The sequence below is a fragment of the Antrostomus carolinensis genome, unplaced genomic scaffold, assembly GCF_000700745.2.
Source record: "Antrostomus carolinensis isolate BGI_N321 unplaced genomic scaffold, ASM70074v2 scaffold16218, whole genome shotgun sequence".
Taxonomy (NCBI): domain Eukaryota; kingdom Metazoa; phylum Chordata; class Aves; order Caprimulgiformes; family Caprimulgidae; genus Antrostomus; species Antrostomus carolinensis.
The window spans coordinates 1237-27787 of record NW_010335125.1 but is presented as its reverse complement, the minus strand read 5'-3'; the positions used below and the strand labels follow the sequence as shown (position 1 = coordinate 27787).

The following is a 26551-nucleotide window of genomic DNA, read 5'->3' as shown; positions in this document are numbered from 1 at the left end:
TGTGCTTGAGAATCATTTCTAAATCAGGAGTAGGACACTTCAGCAGCTTCATGTGGCACCGTAAGGAGATGTCTTAAACAGTGCTGTGTCATAGGAAAGTTTGCCCTTTGCTCTTAACTCTGTTTCATATTTGTTGCTTGTGCAGCACTGGATGTAGTCTACTTAGTTTCAGGGAGACAGTTCTCTCACTCTGTGAGTGTAACCTTCTTGATGGTTAGCTCTTCCCTTAAGTGGTAGAAATGTTCTTTCTACTTATTTGTGTGTCTTTCATTAGCTGTAAGTATTCTCCTTGCACAGTCACAGGATTGAACACCTGAGGAACGGTTTTTCAGAAAATAAGTCTTTCAGTAATTGTGTGACTTGTATGCTAGCTAGTGTAGTAAACCTGTTTTTCATTACATTAACAGTATCTAGACTCACTATAAATAGCAGGTTTGTATTAAAAATTCAACCTTATATATATTTCTTACAGCTTCTGAACTTCTGTTTTGATATGCTGTTTCCAGTTTGTATTCTTTCAGAGTATCCACCCTGTCCACACAGTGCAACCGTGTAAGTCTAGGAGTTAATTTTTCTTAATACTCAAAAGTAAAGTCGTTAGGAAAGTAAGGTACTTCTCTTCAGTCTATTAATATGGCTTCTCACTGTTTAAGCTACTTAATTCTGTGATTATTAGTTGTTAAGTAAGGTTTTCAAGATCTTGTTTATGTTCCATGTGACTGATTTTTATCTTTATTGATATTCATTATTCCTTAAAATATGTTACTTTTTTCTTGTAATAACAAATTACCAGACCTACTGGTTGTCTTTTGGAAGCACAAACACACAGCTTTTATTATCCCAATGATTTTTTTTCCTTCATTTGTAATTGTGGCTTAGTTGCTCTTTCAGTATAGTATCATTCACTTTCTCAAAATACTACAGCAAATTATTTCCCCGGGTAGCAAATTCTGGGGGCTGGTGGGGGTGTGAATGTAGTTTTTACTGAGGTTTACCTTAATCAGATTTACCTCCTCTATGAGTTAGTTTTTCTTTTATTTGTGTGCTTCTCTTCCTTCATTTCTGAGTGTATATGGAATGACTTTTCTGACTTTGGGAATATAAATTATACTTTCATTCTATTTATGTTGGAAAACAACAGTTTAAGAAATTGCACATCTGCATTAGCATTCCTTACAATACTAGTATGGAGAGGGGAATGGGGAAGTCTTGACTTTTGTTTCAAGACTTTTCTTTCTGGTTCCAGTTGTTCTGATAAGAGCTAGGAAAAATGTTAAAGGATATGTTGCAAATTCTCAGTAACTTGAGCAGACTTACATATATTCTGACATACAGCTAATACGTTTTTTAGTATTTGAGCATTTTGGGAACAAGCAGATACTCACTATAGCCAAGAAACACTGGAATTTTTACTTCATGGGTAATTATTTGCTATGGAAACTCTATATAGATAGGAAATCTTAAGGAATCCTTGCTAAGATAGTGTTAGTATTTACAGTTAGAAATATTATAGGGAAAAAATAAAATTGCAGGGAAATATAGCTTAATGATTAACATGAGACTTACAGGCAGTATTCATTAAACTGTTACAATTATGCTTACTGTTATGATGTCTGCTTTTTTCAGTATTAGGTGCCAACTGTCATGAAAAACATGGAAAACCAAGAACATGTCTACAATTTAGTTTAAAGTTTGAATTGTGTCTCATAATCCTAATTTCAGCTGTACCAAACTTACAGTAGTCTAATTAGAACACTGCTTTGAAAATGTTTCTGTCTTCTCTTGAGGGTTATTTTAGGATTTTAAAAGTAACTCAATAAATAAGAAAGCAATTTCAGTAAGCATTCATGTCTAACAGTAGTCCTTTGTTAGCTTGCTGGAATGGGTTTTTCACTTTATTCTTGAGGCTTGTTAAAAGATCATGTTTGTTCTCTTTATGTTTTTGTTTATCCACATAAATAAGTCCATGTATTCCCATTTTGTGATACTATGTTTAGATATTACTCTTGTGTATTTAAGAGACTAGGTTTTAAGTTAATGTGGGATTTTTACTAATAATGTGTTAAACTTAAGAAAACGTACATGGAGCTAGTAGCATTTTCTAATTTGAGTGTGTTTTTTCTGTACTTACTCAAGTAAATTGTGGCACTAGATACATTTGAGGGCACAAGTTTACCGTGGAAGTACTGTTTACTTACTACTTAATGTAACGAGGAATAGTGACATTGTGCTTAACATATATGGCATGACCCTGTGATTCTTGAGCCTAACTCAAAAAGCTTGGGACAAATGCTGTTTCTGCTGTTCTGCCTGGGGTGTCAGTTATGAACAAACGTGAATAGTTAAATATCTGCTAGCATTGGTGTCCATAAAAGCACTTTTCTTCGTGTGAAGGCACAGCAGCCAAACATTCATTTTCTGGAACCTGATGCAAAAGAGACGTCAATTCTGACATGGGAAATCTCACCTGTTTGTAAGCTGTCTCTTTTTTTCTTCCAAAATTTGTGACTAGCCAAGAAGAGGGGAAAATTCACTCAGTGAAGTGTCTGCCTTCTTTTTCTTTCTTTGGAAAGCAGTTAGTTTCTTTCGGTCTGTAAAAGGGAACTTGGGTGGTGTCTTTTGATAAGTGGTCTTGTTCTAGTCATGCTGATAAGTTTGAGTTCTTTCATCTGATACTTCCAAGGTGGAGTCAGTGTTAACAATGACAATCTTTGAAGTTCCTAAGCAATACAGTAGGAAAGGAAAGATCCTGTTTTAAGTTGTATAGCAGTGGGAAAGATTAATCTGAATTTGGGAAAAAATATTTTTAAGTAATTTAATTTTTTACTTATTTAATTAAGTAAAATATATATTTGTTCAAAGATCTCCCAGGAAAAAGAACCTGAAAGGACTGCATTTTTAGATGATAACAGATTTTTCAGATCAAAGTTAAGTTTCTATGAGTGTAAACTGTTACAAGTCACACATTTTGATTTTTTTCTTTTCTTTTTTTTTTTTTTTTTTTTTGGGTCATGACACTACAACTTTTTAAATATGTATTGGTTATTTTTACAATCCCACTGATTTTATATGTACTTCTCGTGTGATTATTTCACTGCATGCATAAATGATGTCTTTTTTTTTTTTCTATTTTCTTTAGTTTCCTGATGTTTAAACCCTGTTTTTGCTTCAGAGTTCAAGTAAACTGAGTCTTCATTTACTATGTCTTACTTGCTGTCTTCTTCAGACTTTAGGAAGGATTAATTGTAAGATAATTAGAACTGACTAGTAGCTCAAACGTAGCTGTCTTAAAATTTTAGTAGCCTGTTGTACTATAAAGCTATGTCATTATTCAGGCATTCAATAAAATAGACATTATCTCTGTAGTTGCTTTTTGCTTTGTCTTATTACCTGTAGATGAATCTGGTGTATGGGTTTTGTGGATATTACAGTTACCAAATTCATAATTATTATAGTAGAATTGTTCAATAGTTCTTTTAAGGGAAAGCTGCACAACATAAAGGTAAAAGCACAAGTGTCAGCTTTGTAGTACACACTGAAATTGGAAATAAAAGTAAGTAAAAAGGAACTGTGGAGAGTTACGCCATATGAAACTCATTTGGATAATGGGTCAGTCCTAAGCACCTGTCTTTGTATGATATAATTCCTGCCATGCAGATTTTTATAATTAAGATCTAAAAATATTGGGGAAGAAACACTCTTTGGATTTAAGGTTAGTAAGTAGTTAAGGATAAGGATATGTTTTGGTTTTTTTCTTAGTCATTGGTTTATCTAAAGGTACATTCACTCTTAAACTGTTGTGGTTCATGTTTCTTTAAACAAAAAATTTAACAAATCTTCCCACAAATTTAAGGCACACTCTAGTTGTGTGCATGGTAAAGGACAAAGAAATTCCTGGAGACGGAATGCCATTTCTAGCCCCCCCACCCCCTGCCTTATCTGTAGTAGCAAACTGGTGTGTTAGATTTAATAGAAGGCATAAAACAAAGCAAAATGAACTTGGGCTTTCAGTCAGCTATTCAAGAGTAGACAGCCTGATTTCAGGCTGTAGTTTTATCAGAGCCTCATGTTAATGATGAAAGTTTTAGTATTTACTTAGTAATGTAGTAGCTTAAAATGTGCAATTTCCAGAAGACCTTTACATGTTTTGTTCACTACAGCGAGGCATGCTGGAAAGAGACAGAGCCATACTTTTATTACCAAGAGTAGGATTTTACCATTACGATTTAATTGCTGTTTGATAAAGATGTATTAACTGTAAAGCATGATTGCTTTTGCTGAAGTACCAATAATTACATGATAGAAATGTAAATAAGATACATCATCCTCAACAAAGTTTGTTAAGAAGGAAGAATTAATACTTTTAATAGCAGTTGTTTGTAGGCAGTGAATTTATTTTAATTTTCTCTCTTAAATTTGTACTGTAACCTCATCTAGTACTAGTTAAATGATGGAAGGTTCTTTATGTGCTTACAATACAGTATCAGAAAGGAACTTCACCTTTTTAGTCTAGCATCCTTTTACTTTTTCTAACAGGCCAGCTTTTTTCTGCAAGCGATGTTTTCATCATGTCCATATTGTGCTGGTTTTCTAGCACATGTGCAAACTGTACAGGCTCTACTATCATTGAATAATTGCCTTATACAGGGGCTTTAAGAAGTCTGTTGTGTGGAACTGAAAAGTTAACATCATAAATCTTAGAAGTTTTCTTTCTTGCATTGGTATTTCAATTGTGCTGTCAAATATTGCTATTTTAATTCTGCTAAACTAGTCTTTGGAACCTGGAAAGGAATTTGAGCTCTTCAGAAATTGTTCATTACTCTCGTGATTTTTGTATATGTGCTGTGATGGCATGCACCAACACAAGAAGAAAGCAATCTCTTATAAACTCTAGCAGTTTGTGGGTAATATTATGTAAAATAATGTGTAAAAATTCACCAAGTTTCAATGAAAAACATATCAACCAAACTTTCTTTATTATTTAAGGAACCGTTATTTTCTTTTAATGCTGCATTCCTTGCTGCATATTGACAAGAGAAGTGTGTTGTCAAGAGAAGGAATGATTCCCATGTTTATCTTTCTAGATGTTTTGTTTTGGTGATTTAAGGGGAGAAACATTTCCAGTTTGTTAGTGCTGCATCTCAGTGAGAATATTTAGTTCTGTTTCTCACTTACTACATTTTGTAGTTAGGCTTTTTTTGTTTAAATATGGTGCGTGGACTGTGGGCTTAGACTGTATTCACCACATGAATTTGATATACTGTGGTTGTAGGGTCAGATTTTTAAAAAGAACTGTCCAGGTGTGTTGCTATTGAAGATAGTGGAAATGTGACAAATGCATTAAATCAAAGCTAAGTTAGAAATGTGCAGAGTTGAAAAACCTACTTTTAATCTTTGATACTTTTTCTTCGTCATTTTAGTTGGAATATTGGCTTCACTGACAGCAAACTGGGGCCATGTGTGTGCCAAAACCTTGAACTTGATGGCATTCCAATCAAAAAGTCCTTCAGTGCTTATAGATATACTTTTTGAGAGAGAGAGAGAGAGAGAACTCATGAATGCTGTTTTTTTTCCCTCTGAGATTAGTCATATTTGTGGTCTATGTGTAGATGAAAACTAAACTTTCAGAAGGGTATTAGGTCAGATTTTTACACTATGGTTCTCACATGCCCAAAGCACACTTAAAAATGTGTAGTTTTGAAAAAATCTTGTCTCTGACTTACTTCTTACTGTTACAGGAATTATAATCATTACTGTTGTTGGTTTTACTTTTCAAGGTACCCAGAGAATGGCGTAGTAGAAATGGACACCAGTAATCTTCGACCCCGAGCAAGAACCATTCTGAAGTGGAGTGAAGTAAAAGTGGGTGATGTGGTGATGGTTAACTACAATGTTGAGACTCCAGAAGAAAGAGGATTTTGGTTTGATGCAGAAATTACCTCTTTGAGAGAAATCTCAAGGACTAACAAAGAGGTTCATGCTAAAATTCTGCTGGGGTAAGATTTGTTTGACCAACTCATAAAATCTCTACATATCATGTAAAGTATGTTTGTTGGGTTTTTTGTTTTTTTTTTCATCTACTAGTCATCACTAGATTAAAATTAATGTCATACTTCAATTCCACAGCTGTCTGAGTCATGGAATTACAATGCATGGTTTTTACAGTGTGCAGACTTAGCTATGAGTCAGAATTTCTACGTTTCCTGAGACTGCTGGAAGCAACCATAAGGTTTCATGTATTATCTGTGAATCAAATTGATAGGAGTATGTTTTTACTTATAGTATTTTATATTTATATGTAATATATTTATGCATTTATATCAGTGTTTACATATATGATATGTTCAATTCTATTGAAAACTGAAAAATCTGTTTTCAGTAATTTTTGAGGTAACTGTGAACCCCTAGGTCTCCCTAAGTATTAGTCATCTCTGACAGCTTGAATCTCTGAACTGGCTAGTTGAACTTTTAAAGAATAAAATATTTATGCAGGTGTTACAGCTTCTGATAAGTAAAATGTGGAACTGTGGGATGTGTGAATTACAAGTTTTCAAGTGGCTGAACCCACCTGAGTATCCTTGCTTTGATTTCCTATTTCATTTTAAAACTTGTGTATAGTTCTTTAGGAACAGTGTTTTCTGTAGAAATACATATGATATTACTATTGTATGTCAGTAAGCTGTGTGATTGCCTTCTTAGAGATTAACAGATGACCAATCTTTACTGACAGTCTCCTTGATGAATTCACTGTAAACCCTCCTCCTCATTAGCTTTCCTCATTCCTTTAATGTTCTCATTTTCTGATAGAAAAGACTGGATCCAGTCTACCACCTCCATCCTTGCAGAAGGGAGGGGTGTATGAGTACTTATATGTTTTGGGAGTGAAACTGATTTTAAAATGAAACTAGAAAATTTATTTTTACTTAAAGAAATGATGGATTTAATGTTGGCCTGTCCCACATTTACTCAATGAGTAGTATCATTGTTCTGGGAGTATATTCCTTAAAATGAGTTGGACTATTCACATATTAGTGTAGCTTTCTTTATGAAAAGGGACAATTGCTGTATCTATAGGAAGACTTAGTGGGGGACATAATTGGAAGAGACACACAGAAGTCTTATGATGAGGTGCAATTCAGCATCTTGTGTAAAAAATGCAATCATGCCTAGATCTTGGAAATAGGAAAGACATTGACTTGGTAAGTTATACAAGTAAGTTAAAATCTGGTTTTTGGTTGTTTTTTAATCTTAGAATAACAGGAGTTTTAAGACAATCTCAGTGCATTATGACCATCATGTATTAAGTAGAGCAGGCATATGGACTTGTTTTGTAGGCAAAGCAAAAAAACCCCTTTAAATGTAAAGCAGGAAGAAATGGAGTAGGTAGTTTGAATTATTAGCTTAGAAGGGGGAAGAGATTAAGAACTGGAAGCCACTCTGGAAAGACGAAAGTTTTTATTGTAGTGCATTTAGTATTTGTAAGGCATTTGTTGAATCATAGATGGACTTAATGACCTTCTGCAAACAGAACTGTCCGTATATCAGTTTACATGAAGTTCAGATCTCTGTTGATAATATTATTTAAAACTTGTCTGCATGAATTCTTTCAGTTTTTCCCATTTATTGAAATATGATAATAAAAATATGTTTTATATCGGCAAAAGCAAGCATGTGTTGGCTAATAAAATATTCTGTTCATGCTGATTGGAACTTTATAGGGTAGTTTTTTAAATCTAAATAAGCTGATAGTTGTGCTTCAAATTTGAAGATGGTAACTTCAGATACTGTGCGTACTGTGTCAAGTATCATGGGGTTCCCCACTTACTATCCTCTAAAAGGGTGTGTGGGGCGGGGAAGGCACAGCTGAGAAATAACCTTGTTCTAAGGTGGGGAATTTAAGTCCATTTTTCAAATGGAATCTTATTTCGGTGAATTTTCTTCGTGACTATGAATTCAGGCTTCATTTACGTGTTGATAGATTGCATATGCATGAATCAACTAGTTTGCAGAAAGTAAGGTTATCTGAGCTTTGCCATTTCTGAAATGTATCAATTAATAATTCTGTATCATGTGTGCTACCTAAGTCATTCTTTCAACTGGCAGTAAAAGTACAAGATAACTCTGCTAGTATTCATAAGCTTGTGTAAGTAACATGCTGCAACAAGAATGACTTCGCATTTCAGGTATGTTGGTTTGCAGAATAAAAAACAATCTCTTAATACTTCAGTGTTTATTAATATACTAGTATAATATAAATTTATAAATAATACAAATTTATATTAATATAAATTAGCTTAGAATTATAGTTATGTTATAATATTATTTTTGTCTCTAATAATATAATTAATATGTGAGAATTCTATAATTTATTGTTGATATGTTATCATGAGTTTTTACCATAATGTTAGCACTAGTTAATTGTTTTAAATAAAGGTGAAATCTATTTTGAATGCTTTATGAGTAGTATATATTCGTGGTTAATTGATTATGTGTTAATGACTAATTATTTGTGTACTACTTAAAAACAACCTTAGACAGTAAAGGGAGGCAGAATTCTTAGGTTGCTTCATATATATTCATGGCTTGGACTTTTTTGCCTTTCTAGTATACGTCAAAGAGGCTTTGTATAAAACTATTTTGTATGCAGTAGTTGAATATTTGACTTATTGATCTCAGTTCCTTTTGACAAAATTTCATTAAGCTGTTGACACAATGACAGGAAATAACAAGAACATGTACTATTTGTGGTAATGCTTTGGAGCCGTTAGAACATGTGTTGAGTACTTCTTTTTTACTGAATCTGTTGCCATGCGTGTTTGTTAGGTGTTACTTTTACTCATGTCTCAGTCATAACCTAAAAGAAATGTCCTATACAGTCTGTCATCGCTATTTCATCTTTTGGGAAACACATATGGATTAGAGAATATTGACAAAGAGGGTATTGAAACTGAACAGGGCAGAAAAACATCATGATACAGAAGAATTGACCACATATTAATAATTCTCACTTGTACTGTAGTTGCATTGCAACTGAAATCTGTACTTGCAGGATTTCTAAAATCTGTCCAAACTGGATTTACTTGCCTCAAATACAAACAGTAGGGAAACAGCAGTGCTTTGACCATGGAATGTACATGGGCCTAGGACCATAGGGGTCTCATAACTATGTGTGCAGGCTTACCGTTCAGAATGTTCTCTGTGTGTGGTACCTCTGAACTGATTTTAACTTATTTTCAGAGTGTACCTCTATCTTTGACCATCCTCTATTTTTCTTTTTTGGGAAGATCTTCTGTTTAATGATGAAAGCAGTTATTTGTAATCCAGGGTCATATCACTTGTCTTCTTCGCACTTCAAAGGGCGTGTATTAAATGCCTGTTACTGGTGGGTAGTTGTGAGGCAAACTTTTAACAATTTATTTTAATATTGGATCTGACTGACATGAGTAAAGTCACCATACCAAATCAAACCAAAGTTGTTCAAATGATGTTTTGCATTTTCTCCTTGCTAGACTTCAAGATAGACACAAAATCAGCTCTTACTTTTCTTCAGTCAGCCTTTGAAAGTTTAAGTTTAACAAGGACTCTGTCAGTACCAGGACTTATATTTTGTTTAAGCCTTTGGAGTTATACAAGAATATCAGAAAAATCTGTTCGCTTTCCAGATTTTATACCTCTGACTAAGTGAATATTTAATGAATTTTAGGTCTTTACCCAAGCTGCAGTAATGGAAAGTAATAGAAAGGGTCCTAAATTTTCAGTTTTATATTTGTCATCTTTTAGTTCTGCAGGTTTTTGTGTGAGGCTTCCTGCTCCCAAAAAGGAAGAATTGTTTTGTTTTCAGATCAATCTCTAATTTTTGAATATACTTACTATGTTTTTCTGTGTAACATAGACTAGTTCTGAAGCTTATCTCCTCATTTGAACATGATTTCTGCTCTTTTTTTTTTTTTTTGTAGCATCCATTCCTGTTTACCTTCTTTTAGACTCCTTTTATGCATGTCTTGCATGTTTTTTTCTCAGAAGGCGTTATAATATTTTTACACAGTCTTTATGCTACCCGTACAGATTTTACTCTTAGGTGCTCCTTTTACTTCTTTTGAACAAGTTTTTCCTTTTATATTTAACTTCTGTTTTTTGAAGTTGTACGTAATACTTACTGTTATAGCTTAGCAAAGGTACAGAATTTAAACACATTACAGAATGATGAACTAACATGTGAAACAAGTTTTGCACATTGTTCTGGGTGATTTCAAGAATTCTTGTGCTTCTGTGGATTTCTGTCTAGCTGGTGAAAAAAAAAAAAGATAAGTTACTGGCTGTTGTACCTTTTTTTTTGACACTTAGGCAGTATGGTACTGTTATTTTTCTATCCCACGCAATATGTATTGCAATAATCAAAGTATCACAGTTGTTGTCATACTTTATGGGTGCTCTTAGGCCTGGAATTTCTGTCTACATGGTTTATCCCTTACTGATGTTCGTATACTTTTGTGGTATAGTTTCCCACCCCAAATAACTTCCCAGTTTATTGGTTTCAATGTAGCATCTTTGACTGTTACTGTTTGACTGTCTGGGAAGATGTTGTTTTGCTGATACGTGGACTATTATCAAGATTTACTTGGAGCCATTTTTAAAAATAGCTTTAATGCTATTTCAGCAGGTATCCTAATAAGAATTCTAATTGCTGAAGAACTTGCCTACAGTTTTCTTGAACAGACATAAAAATGGCATATTTCTTCTAGGCAATAAAACTTCTGAAAGAGTGAGTTTGTATGTCCATCTTTCCTCTTCTTCTTATAACTTCAGTGGAGCTGATCACCTCCTTTGAAGAAGGGACCTCCTTTTGAATCAATGCAACTGTTTCAAACCAAGATAGATTCTGATTTTCCAAGAAGTCTGCTGAGATTTTTCATGGTGGTTCTGTAGAGGTGGTGCCTAGAGCTTCTTAAGCACTTCTGTGAACTGCTTTTCCCTAGTCTCTACAGCTAGAGATGGTTCTTTTTGTGATACACAGCCTTAGGTAATAATCTCACAATTTTTAACAGGAATGACTAACAACAGGAAGAGTATTTTGACTCTTATTTGGTTATCCTGTTGGACAAAAGTACTCATGTTTAGGGGGGTGTGTGTGTGTGTGTGTGTGAAAAGAATTATCTGTTTGAACATAAGAAACAAAGTTTACTGGAAATCAAGCTGTTTATTTTTGAATACCAGATTAGGTTTTTAATCTTGCTTCAGTTGTGTTTTCATTTTTCAGGATAAACTCAAGAGTTAAAAGATGTAATGGATCTCAGGACAGAATATTATTAAAGAGACTTTTGAGTAGCATACAGTGCCTCCTCTTATGCAGGAAAAAAAAAATTCTGAGGTGCAGGACAAACTGCTCAGAAGGTACTGGAAAACACTGTCAGCTACTAGGACTGGAATAAGGTTGGTGCCCAGGATGTGGTGTTTCTGTCAAATGTGAGAGACAGAAGAACTGTATCTGACAGAGTAGTTCATGAAGAGAGCATGAACAGTGATTGTTTTAACCACTCACTGTAGTAATTGTCCTCTCCACCGAGGTCATAAATAAGATACAGTACCTTGATTGAGCACCTCTGAAACCAAACCCAGAAAGTGTAGAAAGAATTGAGTATGTTTTGAAGTGTCTTTGACTGACCTCTTATTATAGATACTCTTTTTTAATGTTTCCTCTTTCTCCTTTCCCTTCTTTATCTTTGGTCAAAAATTTCCATTTTACAAACACTCCCTGAATAGCTATCATGGCCAGGTTCTACACAGATCATAGTTATTCCTTGATGCACTTTTTTTACCTGCAAGCTTTGTTTTCCTGCTTTAAAGAAAACAAATCTTCAGGAGGTTCCATTGTACAGGGAGGAGTGGAAGGATTACAGTTTTAAGATTGCTTACTTCTAATTATTTCTCTTACATGGAAGACATATTTTATCTCTTGTTACTTCCCACTTCCTGATTCTTAAAGAGAGAACATAAAAAATAATTTATTTGTCCTTTGTGCCATTTCCCTGCACATTGTCTGTTCTTAACTGACAATATGGAGAAACTGATACTTGATTGAGTGTTTCAGTTTGCTTTCCCAAAAGAGAGGGAAAGTAAGACTAGGTGTTTGTAATTTATATTGAGTCTTTTAGACTGTGAATGTACTGTCTTGAATGTACTCTTTTGTCTTGAAATTTTAAAAGTGGAGTTGCAAACCAGGTTTGTCCTACTAGAGATAGTGTTTTCTCTCATACTTTTCAATCCTACTGGTGAAATGGTAAGACTTTGGAGGACAAATCCTCCCAAGGGAAAGAAGTAGGCAAATCCTGCGGATCAAAACCTGGTTAATTGCACAGCTCATGGCAACGGGTATTTGACTTTTAATACCACGGGACCCATAAGTGGGTTCCCATCTGTCCCTGAAAGTCCTTGATCCTCAAGTGGGCAAGAGCATCTATGCCAAAAGGGTGGCCAACCTGGTGAGTAGAGCTTTGGGTGGTGAAGGGTCATTTTGACCCATGGTTAAGTGAGGTGTTGGCATGTGCAGGGAAAGCAAAGGGTACAGGGTGGTGGGAACAAGAGGTATATTAGGATTGGTAAAAGAGGGATTTGGATCTCAAGTGTGTGTATGCAAATACATACAGCCAAGGAAAGAAGCAGGAGGAATTAGTTCTGCATATTTATTTTTTACTTTAAGAATTAATTACTTCTGTTAATTCCAAACAGAAGAGGAATAACAGAAGAAAAGAAACTTAAGTGCAAAAAGGCAAAGGCAGTGGTGGTGAGCACAATATTAGGAAAAGTGTTATGAAAATAAATAAAAAGGAAATGGTGGTGAAATAGATGTATACGTTTAAGAGAGTCATTGAGGATGGAAAAGAGCTCTTGAGATTGCTCAAGCAGGGTCATCTAGAGCAGATTGCCTGGGACTGTGTGCAGTTGGGTTTTGAATATCTTTATGGGTGGAAACTCAGCAACCTCTCTGGACAATCACTGTAAAATGGTATTTTGTATGGTCAGAAGGAATGTTGTGTTTCTGTTTGTGCCTGTTACCTCTTGTCCTGAGAGCAGGCACTAGTGAGAGGAGTCCGGCTTCCTGTTTTTACATGTGGATAAGAGCCCTCTACACACAAACCATCTTTTCTCAAGGCTAAACACTCCCATATCAGAGATGTTCCAATCCCTGAATTATTTTTTGTGGCCCTTTTCTACAACCAGTCCCGTAAGCCCATGTCTGTTTTACTGGACCAATCTATCTTGCCAGCTCAAACCTGGCCTTACCAGTGGAAGGGAGTGAGGAACATTCACCTTCCCTCTACCTGCTGGCAATGCTCATCTTTAATGCAGTCCAGTCCAGAAAGCTGTTGACCTTCTTTCTTTAGAAGGGCACATTCCTGGTTTATGGTCAGGTTGTTGATGTGTTCCTCAAGGTCTTTCTCAACCAAGCTGTTCTTTAGCCAGTTAGCACTTGGCATGTGCTGGTGCCTGCGATACTCCCTATGTGCAGGACTTGACTGTAATGGAATTCCTCTCTGTCCAGCTCTCCAGGCTACTCTGAAGAGTGACACATGCATCTGATATTGGTGGCTCCTCCTGTTTTTGCATCATCTATGAACTTGCTGAGAGTCTGCTCAGTTGGCATCATTCAGGTTGTTAATGAGGGTGTTAAAAAGTACTGGTACCAGGGTCAACCCCTGGGGAGCTGTTAACTCACCTCCAACTGCAGTTTGTGCCATTGGTGACAATCCTGTGGATTCAGCCAATTTTCAGACCTCCTTACTGTGCACTTACCTAACCCAGGCCAGCTTATATGTGAGGGTGCCATGGGAGACAGTATCAAAAGCCTTACCAAAGTGGACGTGACCATCTTTTCCTCCTCTGTCATCTTCCAAGCAAGTGACCTCATTATAAAAGACTGTGAGGATGGTTAAACATGATTTCCCTTTTGTAAGTTCATGCTCACAATTCATGATCATCTTCTTGTCCTTATACCTGGAAATTATTTCCAGGATTATTTGCTCCATCACCTTCCCAGGGATTCAGTTATGGCTGACCAGTCTGTCAGCAGATCTTCCTTCTTCAAGGAAGGAGTGACATTTGCTCTCTTCCAGTTATCAGAAAGGTGTCCCAGTTGTCATGGCCTTTCAAAGATTAGTGAGAGTAGCCTTGTCCAGCCATCGGACAGCTCCCTCGGCTCTCATGGGTACAATCTGTTAGGCCCCATAGACTTACATACGTCCAGTTTAAGTGCTCCATAACCTAATCCTCCTCCACTAAGGCTAAGTCTTCCTTGCTCCAGACAGTCCCTCTGGTCACAGGGGCCTGGGATTCCTGAATGTTTGTCTTACCAGGAAACACTGAGGCAAAGGCGGTTTCTGAGTACCTTGGCCTTTTCTGCATTTATTGTTGTCAGAGGCCCTGCTGTATTTAGCAGTGGGCCCCCATTTAGTTTTCCTTTCCTATTTTTTTTTTTTAAGCTGTAGAATCTTTCCTTGTTGCTCTTCACATTCCTTGCCAGATTCAAATCAAGGTAAACCTTGGCTCTCCCAACTATGCCTACACAATTGGACAGGAACTCAATACTCCACCCTGGGTCAGCTACCCCTCCTTCCTTAACAGCGTTCTTACACACTTCCTTTTAAAGCCAGTTTATTCTGGGAGCTCCTTGATCATCCATGAAGGCTTCCTGCTGCCTTTGATTTCCTGCATACCATGATAGACCTTTCTAGAGCTTGGGGGAGGTGATCCTTGAGTATCAACCAGCTCTAGGGGACCCTTCTCTCTAGGGTTGTATTCCATCTTATTTTTCCAAGCAGATCTCTGAAGAGGCAAGTCTCCTGTCCTGAAATCCGGAGTTGTCTTGCTTTTTACCTTGCTATCTGCTCAAAGGTTCCTAAAATCTATCATCTCATCATCATTGCAGCCAAACTGCCCTGACTTTTATGTCCCATGGCCAGTTCTTCCTAATTTCTTAGTACTGCGTCTAGCAGTGCACCTCTCCTTGCTCAACTGTGTTTGGAAGTTATCACAGCACTCCAGAAATTTCCTGGATTATTGAAGTTCTGCTCTGTTGTCCTGCCAACAGATACCAGGGTGCTTCAAGTTCCTTGTGAGAACTGTCCTGTAAACATGAAACTTCTTTCAGTTGTCTGAAGAAGGCCTCATATACTTATCCTTGATTAGGAGATCTGTAGCAGGAACCTACTACAGCATCACCCATGTTCTGTCTGCTAATCTTGACCTGTAAGCTCTCAACTAGCTTCTGACCTGTCCTCACATAAGAGGCAGCTCCCCCTTCTTGCCTTTCTAGCCTGTCCTTTGTGAAGAGGTCATAGCCATTTGTCACAGCACCCCAGTCATGTGAGCTATCCCACCATGTCTCCGTGATCCCATGAGGTCATCGACCTGCAGTAATTAGACAAACTTACAGAATTCCTCGTTTGTTCCCCATGCTGTATGCCCTGGTGTATAGGTGTTTCAGGCAGGCACCAAAATGTGCTGATTCCCAGAAAGGGCATGAGAGCTTTCCCATAAAGCTCTTCTGCTGGCATTTCTTCCTGTACATGCCTACATTCAAGTAATTGCACCTCTGCTTTTTTTTTTTTTTTTTCATTTCCTTTTTTTTTTTTTTTTTTAATTGCTAGTTCCTTCTCTTCTGATCACCCCAGGCCCTTTGCTTGCTTACCCCATCCACAGTTTCCTTGCTTGTTTGTTGAGGAATCTCTCCAACAGTTTCATTCAAAAGTCTATGAATATTTGTATAGATCTACATAAAAATTAATAATACTGGAATCATCACAGATTCTGAACATACACATAAGACCTAGGAAGGCTCTATTACCATTAGGCAATAGCCATTGGGCACTTAAGTGGAGCATTTAATATCATGCACTAATGGAACTGGACATCATGGCACAGGTATTTAATGTAGTTTGTCTGAAGACAATTGGGCAATAAGAGGAATGAAGACATTCCGAAATCGACAACTGCCCTCTAAATGCCAAAGTAATTAGGACTTTTTCTTTCTGTAGGTTTTGTACTTTCTGACTTTCAGGAATTCTTGGTGAGATGAGATTAATGCTTTTTCTGGCATCCTTTATGCCAGGCTTTATTCATTAAAGTAATGCTGTCATGTACATTCAAACCATGATAATCCATTCATTACTAACTTTCTAGGCTAGAAATGTGGTTTTGGCCTTCTTTGCAAGCAATTCTCATTTGTCTTTGGTTTGCTAAGAAGCATTCTATGGGAAATGTCTTTATGTCTTTGTATTTACTATTTTATAGTGGGTACTTTCAGACCTTTTTTTTTGTTTGTTTGTTTTAAAGCACATTTATTAACTTAGTATTATTTTTATTATTGTGCTTACCATGTTTCTGTGTTTTCAAGACTCTTCCTTTGCTATTGTTTGTTTTCTGGAAAGCCTTTTCATCCTGACAGCATCCCTATGAGTTTTTGTTTTTAAATTTAGGTTCTCACTTAATCCATCTGGGTACCCAGGTTGGTTTCCTATAACTGTGTTTAAGCTCATGAGTATGTGTGCTGCATCTACTCTCAGAATTCTAAGGTAGTGTAAAATTTGGATAGGAACTTCCAACCTCTTGTAATAAGAATCACCCGTTTGTAGCTCTGCCTCTTTCTAGCGTAAAATTGTTTATTAACTAGTCCAGACCCCTGGAACCATGTATTGAGCAGACTCTGCATTGTTCTGAGTGTTGCAATTCAGCCTGTGAACACAGAGGACCATACCCTGTGATGCCAAGCACAGGTCCTCTGTCTTTGTTTTTCATGTATGAAGCCTTTGGGGTTCCATCTTTGTGGGTCTTCTTGGGAACCAGCTCTTTTTTCCTGGTACTTTATGGACAGTCGGTCAAGAAGTGTTAACCTTTGCGTGTTTGAACCTGGATTTGCATACTGTGGGTGCCCATTTAGCATTGTGATAGTGTCAGACACAGACTTAATCGAGTTCAAGAAGGGAGCAGTTGCAGCTGGTGTCACCGCCGAGGTTCCAACCCGGCGCTTTCTTGCAGGACCATGGACAGCGCCGCACCAGCGCGGATCTCAAAGCGCGGGCGCTGCCAGTGGGTGGCACTGGCCATCGTCACTGCCTTCTGTCCGGTCTCCTCAGTGGGTACCCTGGCACAGGGCAGAGTCATGCTCCCGAGCTACTGTGTGGTACATAGATTATTAGGATCTGACAATGTGACTTGCTATACTCTCAGGCCAGGGCGTTCCCCTTTTCCCAGGTCCTCTTTATGCCTGCTTTTGTAACGTTGGTCTCCTTTACAGATACCAGGCTAAGGTAAAAAGGATGGTCGCTGCATCCAGACCTCTGCTTCCAGAGTCTGGCACCACAAACTATAATATATTGTTTTGTAAATGCATCAAGCATTATGCCTACTACTGAGATTTTAAAAAATGACATCCTGGCTGGCTTGTGTGTGTATCCACAAGATACACAGAGAATTTGTAGGTTTGGGAATGTGTGTATTTTGGTTTTTGTTTGGTTTTTTTTCAAAGGCCTTAGCAATTCATATTAGATTATGACTTTTTGATAGTAAGGCCTTCAACATATCTTGGGAAATAGGATTTTTAAAAATATTTCATTTTGTTTTTGTTTTTTTTTAATCTTAGTACTATATAAACACAGTAATAAAATCTTTGCATAATTGAAAAGTTGTCTTGTGTCTTTGTTATTATAGTGGCTTGTGTAATAAAAATAAAGTTGAATTAAAAGCCCGGCTAATACTGTCCCATTTTTAACTTTGCATTTGTATTTGCATGATAAACCAAATGGGTGTGGAATATTCTGAAAAAATCTTGAAAATATTGTTGCTTGCATACAACACAAAATAAAAGAACCTCTGTGTAATTCAGTGCCACCTAGCAGAATTTGGTCAAATTAGCAATGTAATATATTATTTTAATGTGAGAAGATTTTGTAAGTTATCTTTAAAACAAGCCTGTTTAAAACCAAATAACAGTTGTGTTTGGTGAGGGTTGTAATTGTTTTATGGGTATGTTTTAGCCTTTGTTTCATTCTGTGCAGGCAATGTTTGCAGTTTTTTGAAACTACAGTTTAGCTGCAGTTATAGTTAGTGTGTAAATGTAAAGCAACCAGTACTGATTTTCACATTGCAATATTTTATATCAGATTGAGACATTTTCCATTTAATGTCTTTTGAAATATGCATGCTGTTACATGTGCTTGCTTTAATTTCAAAACATTCTTTTGGCTGACAGTGACTTAGAGTGACTATATTTAAGTGAACGTAACAACATAGTTCTGTTTTTTGAGAGCAGATTTCTGTAGAGATTATTTGTTACAGTAGCACATATTTAATTCTCTAGCCTAATTATTTTAACATATTTGTAATTTAATATTTTTAGAATAAAAGTTGAAAAACAATTGTTCATAAGCTCAGTTCAGGAACAGTTTTTCTTACTTCAAAAGCAAAGAGTTTTTAAAAAACAGTCCTCACTTTAAAAAGTGTATATTAAGTAAGTCAGGATACAAATTAATGCAACTGTGAAATGTGAAAGCACAAGGTGTAAAGATGCAGTGAAATGCTCTTGATACCTACACTATACATGTTCTCTAGCAGTTCAACTGCTTCTAAGGAGAGGATAGTAAAAGTTCTAATAACTGTTTTGAATGCTAATTTGAAAAGACTGCATATTTCTGAAGAAGTTATCCAACTGTTGTTCATTGATGCAGGAGAGAAAAAAAGAGTTGCTGACTGAAAGCTTTGCAAAAGCAGAATAGAGGCTGATTGATCATAAATGGGATGTAAACAAAGTAGTGCACATGAAAAGACAGATACTGAAAGTGGTAGTAGATTTGATCCCATTTTGATTATTATATTGTTTATTAGCTGAATTAATACATTTGGAGAGCGTAGCCGACATTATATTATTGGGTCTTATTCTGACTGTGGTTGTTTCTCTGCTGACCTGGACAATACTCTTTGACAGTAACTGTAGAAGCTGACAAATGAATTAATTATCTGTGGTAAACATGACTTAGTGTGAGTAAGGTTTTGCTGTCAGGAGGCCTAACATATATTGTCATTAAACACTCTTCATTGTAATTCTTTGTGCGAATGTAACTTTTGTGTGTATTTTTTGAATAGTAAATTTCCCTTTGTTTTTATTCAGCATTGTACATTGATTCCTAGGGCATGATGAAATGTTTTTCTTCTAATTTCAGTATGGTAAAGTGATAAAACCTGAGAATTCCAGACAGAGATCTGGCAATTGTAACTAAATCTTTTAGACTATAAGAACTAATAGAATTATCAGTGTGGTAATTGTCATCTAACAGCTTTTATTTTCTTGAAAGTTGACCTTTGAAATATCCAGAATAATACCTTGTTGTCGTAATTCTAGTCAGCTATGATTATGTAGATCTAGAGTGTTTTTCAGCCTGAAGGTTTAAAAAAAAGAAGTATGGGGGGCAAAAGTACAGATATATGAAGGTTCAGTTGAAGGTTTCTAGCTGGCTGTGGCTAACCTATCTAAAAGGAAGTTGTATTAGGAATTCTGTTGTATTGAAGAGTCTGGCTCTGTTTGGGGATTTAATTTCTTTAAAGGATTTAGTGTATTTACATGGAATTCAAATGCAGTGCCATTTACTATGTGCAGTGTATAACTCAAGATTATTTTTCTTTAATCTCATTTTTGGTGTGGTTAGGTGAAGAAATGAAGAAAGGGGATATTTCTTGCATGCATTTGATAGAATAATGTGATCACAATTTTGTTAGATAACTGTAATTTTTAAGACAAATTATGTGTAGCTTGATCATTATTAAAGCTATTGTATGTGTTAATGTAGCAGAATTAGTCTTTCAAGAGCAACTAGCTGAGCAGAGACATTTAGCTTTGGTAAGGCTTAACCATTCATTATTAGCTATCATTTGTCACAATGATCTTTCTCTCTAGTTCCAGATATGCAGCTGTGGCATTTGTTGGAACATACCAGCTTTGTAAAGTTATTTGATAGTATTTGCTTGCTCCTTATGCAACTCATAGCAGAAAATAAAATGTTTTCTCGGGCTCAGATACTAGCTATCTTTTAAGGAAAACTTAGTCTGAGAGTTACTTTCTGAGTGCCTTTATCCCAAAGGAAAAATACAGGAGATGCCCAAAATAGAATTGTCCACCATGGCCTAATATGTGATACAGAAGAGGTAAATTCTGTCTGTTTTCTCAGTTACATCTAGATAGGGAAATAGTATGGCTTATGTCAGTAGGATTGCAGTGCTATGAGAGAAAAACATGGTTTTACCAATTGTTACGTGTTACCTGCACGTAACTGTCGTGGTTTAACCCAGGCTGGCAACTAAGCAGCACGCAGCCGCTCGCTCACTCCCTCGGTAGGATAGGGGAGAGAATCAGAAGAGGAAAACTGAGAAAACTCATGGGTTGAGATAAAGACAGTTTATCAGGTAAAGGAAAAACCATGCACACAAGCAAAGCAAAGCAAGGAATTCATTCACTACTTCCCATTGGCAGGCAGGTGTTCGGCCATCTCCAGGAAAGCAGGGCTCCACCACGCATAATGGTGACTTGGGAACACAAAACACTAACTCTGAACACCCTCGCTTTCCTTTTTCATCCTTCAGCTTTATATGCTGAGCATGACATCCTATGGTATGGAATATCCCTTTGGTCAGTTGGTGTCAGCTGATTTTTTTTTTTTTTTTATTTTGAGAGTTTTGTGTTTTCTAGTATTAATTAGAGGATTTGTTTTATTTAACTAGTTACCTATAAAAAAGGTATGTTGTGCTTCAGCACTTTGGTGTTGAGATAATATACATGTGATTTTTTTATAATGAAGTTGATAAAAATCCATGCTTCTGTATACTTCACGAAAACTTTTTGCTGTGGTACGTTTTGGAACACTAATATAATTGAACTGACTTATAAATCTTTTTGTGGTGTCTTTCAAGAAAGCAGTGTGATAATCATTGTAATTGAAAGTAATTTAAATAGTTTAAATTGGCAGCAGTGGAATTTACTCCTAATAAATACTCCTAATAAAATCTTGCTTCCCAAAGATGTGGATAGCAGTAACAAAAGTGTCTGTAGCTTTGTGAGTACAGCTTTATGGTGTTTTACAACCTTCCTTCTTGTGTAAAGACTGCATGCAGAGAATTACATGTGATGAAAAACTTTTTTTTTTTAAACAACTACTCTAAATTTCTGGAGAAAATGCAGTAAAAAAGGGGGTAAATTAAAGTAAAATGGCTTTAAACAATAAGGCAGTGTGGAGAGAGGAGAGGAAATTTTGGAAGTTTTTCCTAGGTGTAGTTTTGCTTCTAATCAGGATAGTGTATTTAGACTACATACACAATGAAGATTTGCAAGATGAAAAAATTGGGGAAAAATGCACTCTGCAAATATGCTGAAATTTGTCTGAAGTGTACTGGAATTTAAGAATATCTCTGTATCCCATGACATGGCTTAAGTCATGTTTGTAGCTGTTATATTGGGACTGTCACTTTTGACAAGATTTTAACTTAATAAATTATGCTTCAGATTTTCTGTAGATGCACATGTAGTTGTATGCTAATTCATATCAAGTATATTATTGAACTTCTATGACTATTTTGACTTTTCCATACAGATCTGCTTAAAGTTTAAGGTGTGCTTGTTTATTTTTTGTCTTTTACTTTGTAAGCATACAGATATACAAACCAATACATGTGTTTTTTATGTGAATATAAAATTTCACATTACTGGCAAAAGAAGGCATGATTCTATATTTTGATTTTAAAATAGATTCACTACTTCGAATTATGTTATAAATAAGTTCTAGAGGATTCAAGCCAGATAGGCAGGCAAGGAGTGGTATAGCTAATGAAGATCCTAACATAACTAGGTTTATAGATTTAAGGAGTGTCAGGAGATTTGTTTTGAACTTTAAATAATCTGGGATTTTACCAAAAGTATAAGGCAGTTAAGAAAAGACTCTCCAAGGTACAGAGAATAAGCAGGGAAACGTTGATGCTCTGAGAAGCTCAGTCTGTATTTGTTCATTCAGTTTTCCTGCCAGAGATTATGTTTACAATTTGTCATTTGAATGTTTAGTGCTATTATGACTGTAAATTAGTGGGGATGTGTTGCAGATAAGTAAAAATGTCTTCGCATGCTGCTGTGGAAGAGAGAAGCTTCCACTTTCACCTTCACTCACAGTCCTTTTAGAGAAGTGGTCATTCTTGGGAGCGCTCTTCTGTCTGTTTCAGGGACAAATTTATAGTTAAGTGCTTAAACCTGGAAATTGTGCCTCAAGTAGAGCTGCAGATTTGGTAACAGCTGGAGGAATTAGAAGTACTATAGCCACTCACGGACTGGAAGTATCTCCATAACCTTATGTTGTCAGAGGCATACGCTGTCATAACAGAAGCTGGTGTCCAGTGTTTTGTGGTCCGTGTGGTCTCATCCAGACTGAGGTGCAGAAAATCAGATTTCCTGTGTTCACTGCGCTGTATAGAAACTTAAACCAGAGGGGTGTTACCCACAATGGCCAGAACTGCTTTTAACTAATGTCCTCTAGGGGGCAAATGAAGATTCTCTTAAATACATTACTTTCCAGGTCAGGAAAACAAACTGTTCTCTGAATAGTGGGGATGTATTTTCAGTCATATAGCATTTGTCTGTTCTGTTGAAATATCCCAATGAAATTTGATACAATTTGCTGTTTATGCATATAGCCAACAATGGGGAATATTTTCCCTCCAAAAACTGCAAGCAAGATGAAATATCAAAATAAATACAGATGCTAAAGTAAACAGCTGTGGATAGACTTAAAAGACAATTACAGTGAATCAAGACACTATCAGAGTCCTCTCAACACCAGTTTCATGGAGACCCAAACACTGCCATGCTCAGGGCTACCAAAAAGTGTTTTGCTGCCTGTGATTTTTCCATGGCTTTTTTTTTTTTTTTTCTGCCTTAGTTAAGTCAGCATGTGGCAGAGTCCAAGAGCTGGAGTCAGCACAAGGGAAGTGATGAGAGCAAACAACGAGGTAGCGTGGGCAGTAGCAGATCCCAGACTGAAGCCTCGTGTTTCTGGGGGTGTTCTTTTATTATGGTCATCCTTATTTAATATGAACCTAATACCTTGTTTCCCTACCTGTCTATAGTTTCATTTAGTTTTGCAGCCTAGACCTTTTTTATAGGGATATGCTATCTGTCTGACTTTCTTCAGAAGGGTTTTCAGGTCACCTCTGTGATTTGTTTCTTTCAGATATCCTTCAAAACCTGATTCAGACATACTCTCATACTCTCTAAATGTTTGAAAGAAATGTAGCATTTTAACTTGCTGGTGGTCTTCACCTGGAAAATAGTCTCCAAAGCCAATATTTAATCATTATCTTTAGAGTTACATATTTTCATTATTTTCCTGTTTCTGAAGAGACAACCTCCTTCAAATACTGAACAGTGACTGATACAACAGTTGGTTTTTACATTCATAATAAAGCCTTCAAAAAACTGTATGATCTTAATTTTTTCTTAACTTGGCCGACTGTGGGCTACTGCTTCTATATTATGTCCAGCACATGTGATGTCTTTATGGGAAAGAAAAAAATTATTTTATTTCTTGTGTTGCATGATGCTCACTGGACATTTTAACTACAAACATCACAGTCTTGGTAAAATGTTAAACTTTATAATTTTACTAATTCAAGCTATGTTATTTGTGGTCTGTATTTGTTTAGTTGCTTGTGTAGTTTCAGATTTTGAAGTATTTTTCTAGAAACAAAACAGGGACTGCAGCAGTGCAACAGAATTAAGATTAACTTTTCAAGAGTACAGAAGTTCAGCAGTGAAATCTCCTTCAGATTTTCTGGTTGGTTTGTTTGTTTGGTTTGTTTTAATTGCTGGGTCTCACCCTGCAAGAAATAGAACTGTCCAGCTACTAAATTGCTTTCTCTTGTGTAAAACTGCTCAATTCTGAAATCAATGACACCTGTGATTCAATGAAATCAGTGAGACTATGTTCAGTAATTAATACTTCCAATGCAGGTTATACTGAAAAGTCCTGCATAATTAGATATTAGGTAGTAAATTGACAATGGTAAGAGAACAGGCAGTTGAAGAAGGCACAGTATCATTCTGAGGAGGGAAGAAAAGAGAATGTTTTAAAACTGTTGGTGTTTTTATGGCCTTTTCTTCCTAGATACGTTTACATTTGAATTAGAATATTATTAAATAGAAAGAGATTATAATAAGAGGAGGTGAAAACCTTTACTATACATTTACTATTTCCTAATCTTTCTCTAGAAATATTTTGACATTAGAGTCATGGAGTATTTTTTACTCATCACTGAGATACAGTGAACAGATTTTGCCCCGGAACGTGACATTAACAGGACTACTCACAGTACATAATTCAGTATTGTACATGTCTTTGCAGGACTGTGTTTTAGGTTTCCAAAACGTTTAAAAGTCATAGAAAGGCTTTTGAAGCTTTCTATTGCTTTTCTTACTCTGTGGGTTCCATTTAGTGTCTGTTATTGTGTAAGTCATGTTTCTGGTTAATTTCTGACACTATACTTTTATAATACTTTTTGATATGCTGTATTTGAGAGAATATGATTTTGTCTGGTCTGATGTGTTCAGCCAAAAAACCATTTTGCGGTTTTGAAGTAGAATTGCACAGCTATGGATGGCTGTGAGTAAGGACATACTCAGCTGCCAGGTAGTCTGAGGGTAACAGAGTATTCTTTATGCAAGTTTTAAGTATGTGTTTTGATTTTCTTATAAGTTACAGTACTAGACTGGATTTTGTGTGTGAATTGAAATAAAATACCCTATCAGTGAGGAAAAAAATGATACTAGTTAGCTTTATCTCATTGCTTAGGATTCATAAAATACAGAATCGAGGTCTGAGGAACCAAGTTGAATGTACTTTTTATTGTTTTTGTTTTTCAGAGGCCCAGAAGACACAATAAATGATTGTAAAATCCTTTTTATAGAGGAAATGTACAAGATTGAAAAGCCAGGAGCCTATCCGTTGACGTTTGGGGATGGAGATTTCAAAAGTATGCTTTTTAAAATTACTTGAATAGAAGTACAAATTGAATGATGTTTCTTTAAAAAAATAGAAGGATCAACATGCATAGGTAATAATAATTTTGTGTGTTCAGGAAAATAATAAGATAGAATACTTTTTAGATTTCTGTTCTAAAAGTATTTACTGTAAGGATGGGTCTATTACTTGACATATTCATAAACTGGTAACATATTAGTACTATCAGTCATAGGCAGGGAAAAAGAGGAACAGCTGATAGTGTTATAACTGAACTGTGCAGAATGAATTCGTAGTCTCAGTGAAGTTCCTAGATAGATGTCGAGGTCACCAAACTGCTGTTGCAGTTGACATATCATTTAAACTTCTAATAAATTAGTAAATGCCAATGACAGAATCAGTCTGTAATGATGCACTTTAACCCTGTCATTATGTCATAATTTGAAAAAAAAAAAAAGGAACTTTGTGTTGAAGCTGATTGTACCATGAAAAAAAGTGATAATTAACATTTGGATTATTATTTTGCACTGCATGACCTTCTGAAAAATAACTGCACTGTATCTCCTCATCTCCCTACAACCACAGGAAGGAGTAAGTGGCAGCTTATCTAAAAAGTAGTGTGACATTTTATCCGAAGTTTAAAAACATGTTAAAATTAGGAGTGATAAGTGTTTATGATAGCAACATTGAGAGATTAGATTGCAACTGTACTAATATTTATTAAGTAGTATTATATATTAGACTCCTGACTCCAAGGCAGTTTTTGGAACCTTTGCATGATCTCTCAGTGCACAAGAACTAGTCTGCTTACTGTTTATATGCCATCATCTGAAAAATCTGTTATTTTCAGAGGAACAAATACCATTTGCTGTGATATTCTTAAAAGTAAAAATGTGAATTTCTGTAAATGAACTTATCACAATTAATTTTTAATTATTTGTGATTTACTTTCCTCAGATTACTTGACAAAAAGTTAGTCTCATTAAAGTGTTTTTGCAATAACTTAAAACATGGTTTTATTTTTTAAAAATTGTAGTATGAGAAGATACAGCTTTGCATTTACATACCTGCTTATTTTGCAAGTCTCGTTGTTTACGAAACTTTTTAAAGAGCATATAAAATTATTACAGTTCATTTAGTTCTTCCCTGCAGCTACTGTGTAGTGAATTAATTTTTAAAATTATGTGTGTGTTAAGGAAATGAATTATTACTATATTACTGACTATACAAAACTGTCTACACTGGCAGTATTTGATCTGAGTCTTTATTTTTCATAGAATCATAGAATCAATTAGGTTGGAAAAGACCCTTAGGATCATTGAGTCCAACCATAAAGCTAACGCTGCAAAGTCCACCACTAAACCATGTCCCTAAGCACTATGTCCACATGTCTTTTAACAGCCTCCAAGGATGGTGACTCCACCAGTTCCCTGTGCAGTCTGTCCCAATGCTTGACAACTGTTTCAGTTAAGAAATTTTTCCTAATATCCTCCCCTGGTGCAACCTGAGGCCAT

The 26551-nt window shown here is 35.9% G+C and overlaps 1 protein-coding gene across 1 annotated transcript in view; it reads left to right on the top strand.

Moving 5' to 3' along the window:
• The window catches only part of LOC104529984 (E3 ubiquitin-protein ligase UHRF2-like), a gene marked incomplete at both ends in the record, with an annotated part of 34634 nt that extends 9584 nt beyond the window's left edge, over positions 1-25050 (top strand). Inside the window, 2 exons of the mRNA XM_010174441.1 lie at positions 5778-5996; positions 24941-25050. Of these exons, the coding sequence (XP_010172743.1) occupies positions 5778-5996; positions 24941-25050 (329 nt within the window). The remainder of the gene's footprint in view (positions 1-5777; positions 5997-24940) is intronic.
• Between the last annotated feature and the right edge of the window lie 1501 nt (positions 25051-26551).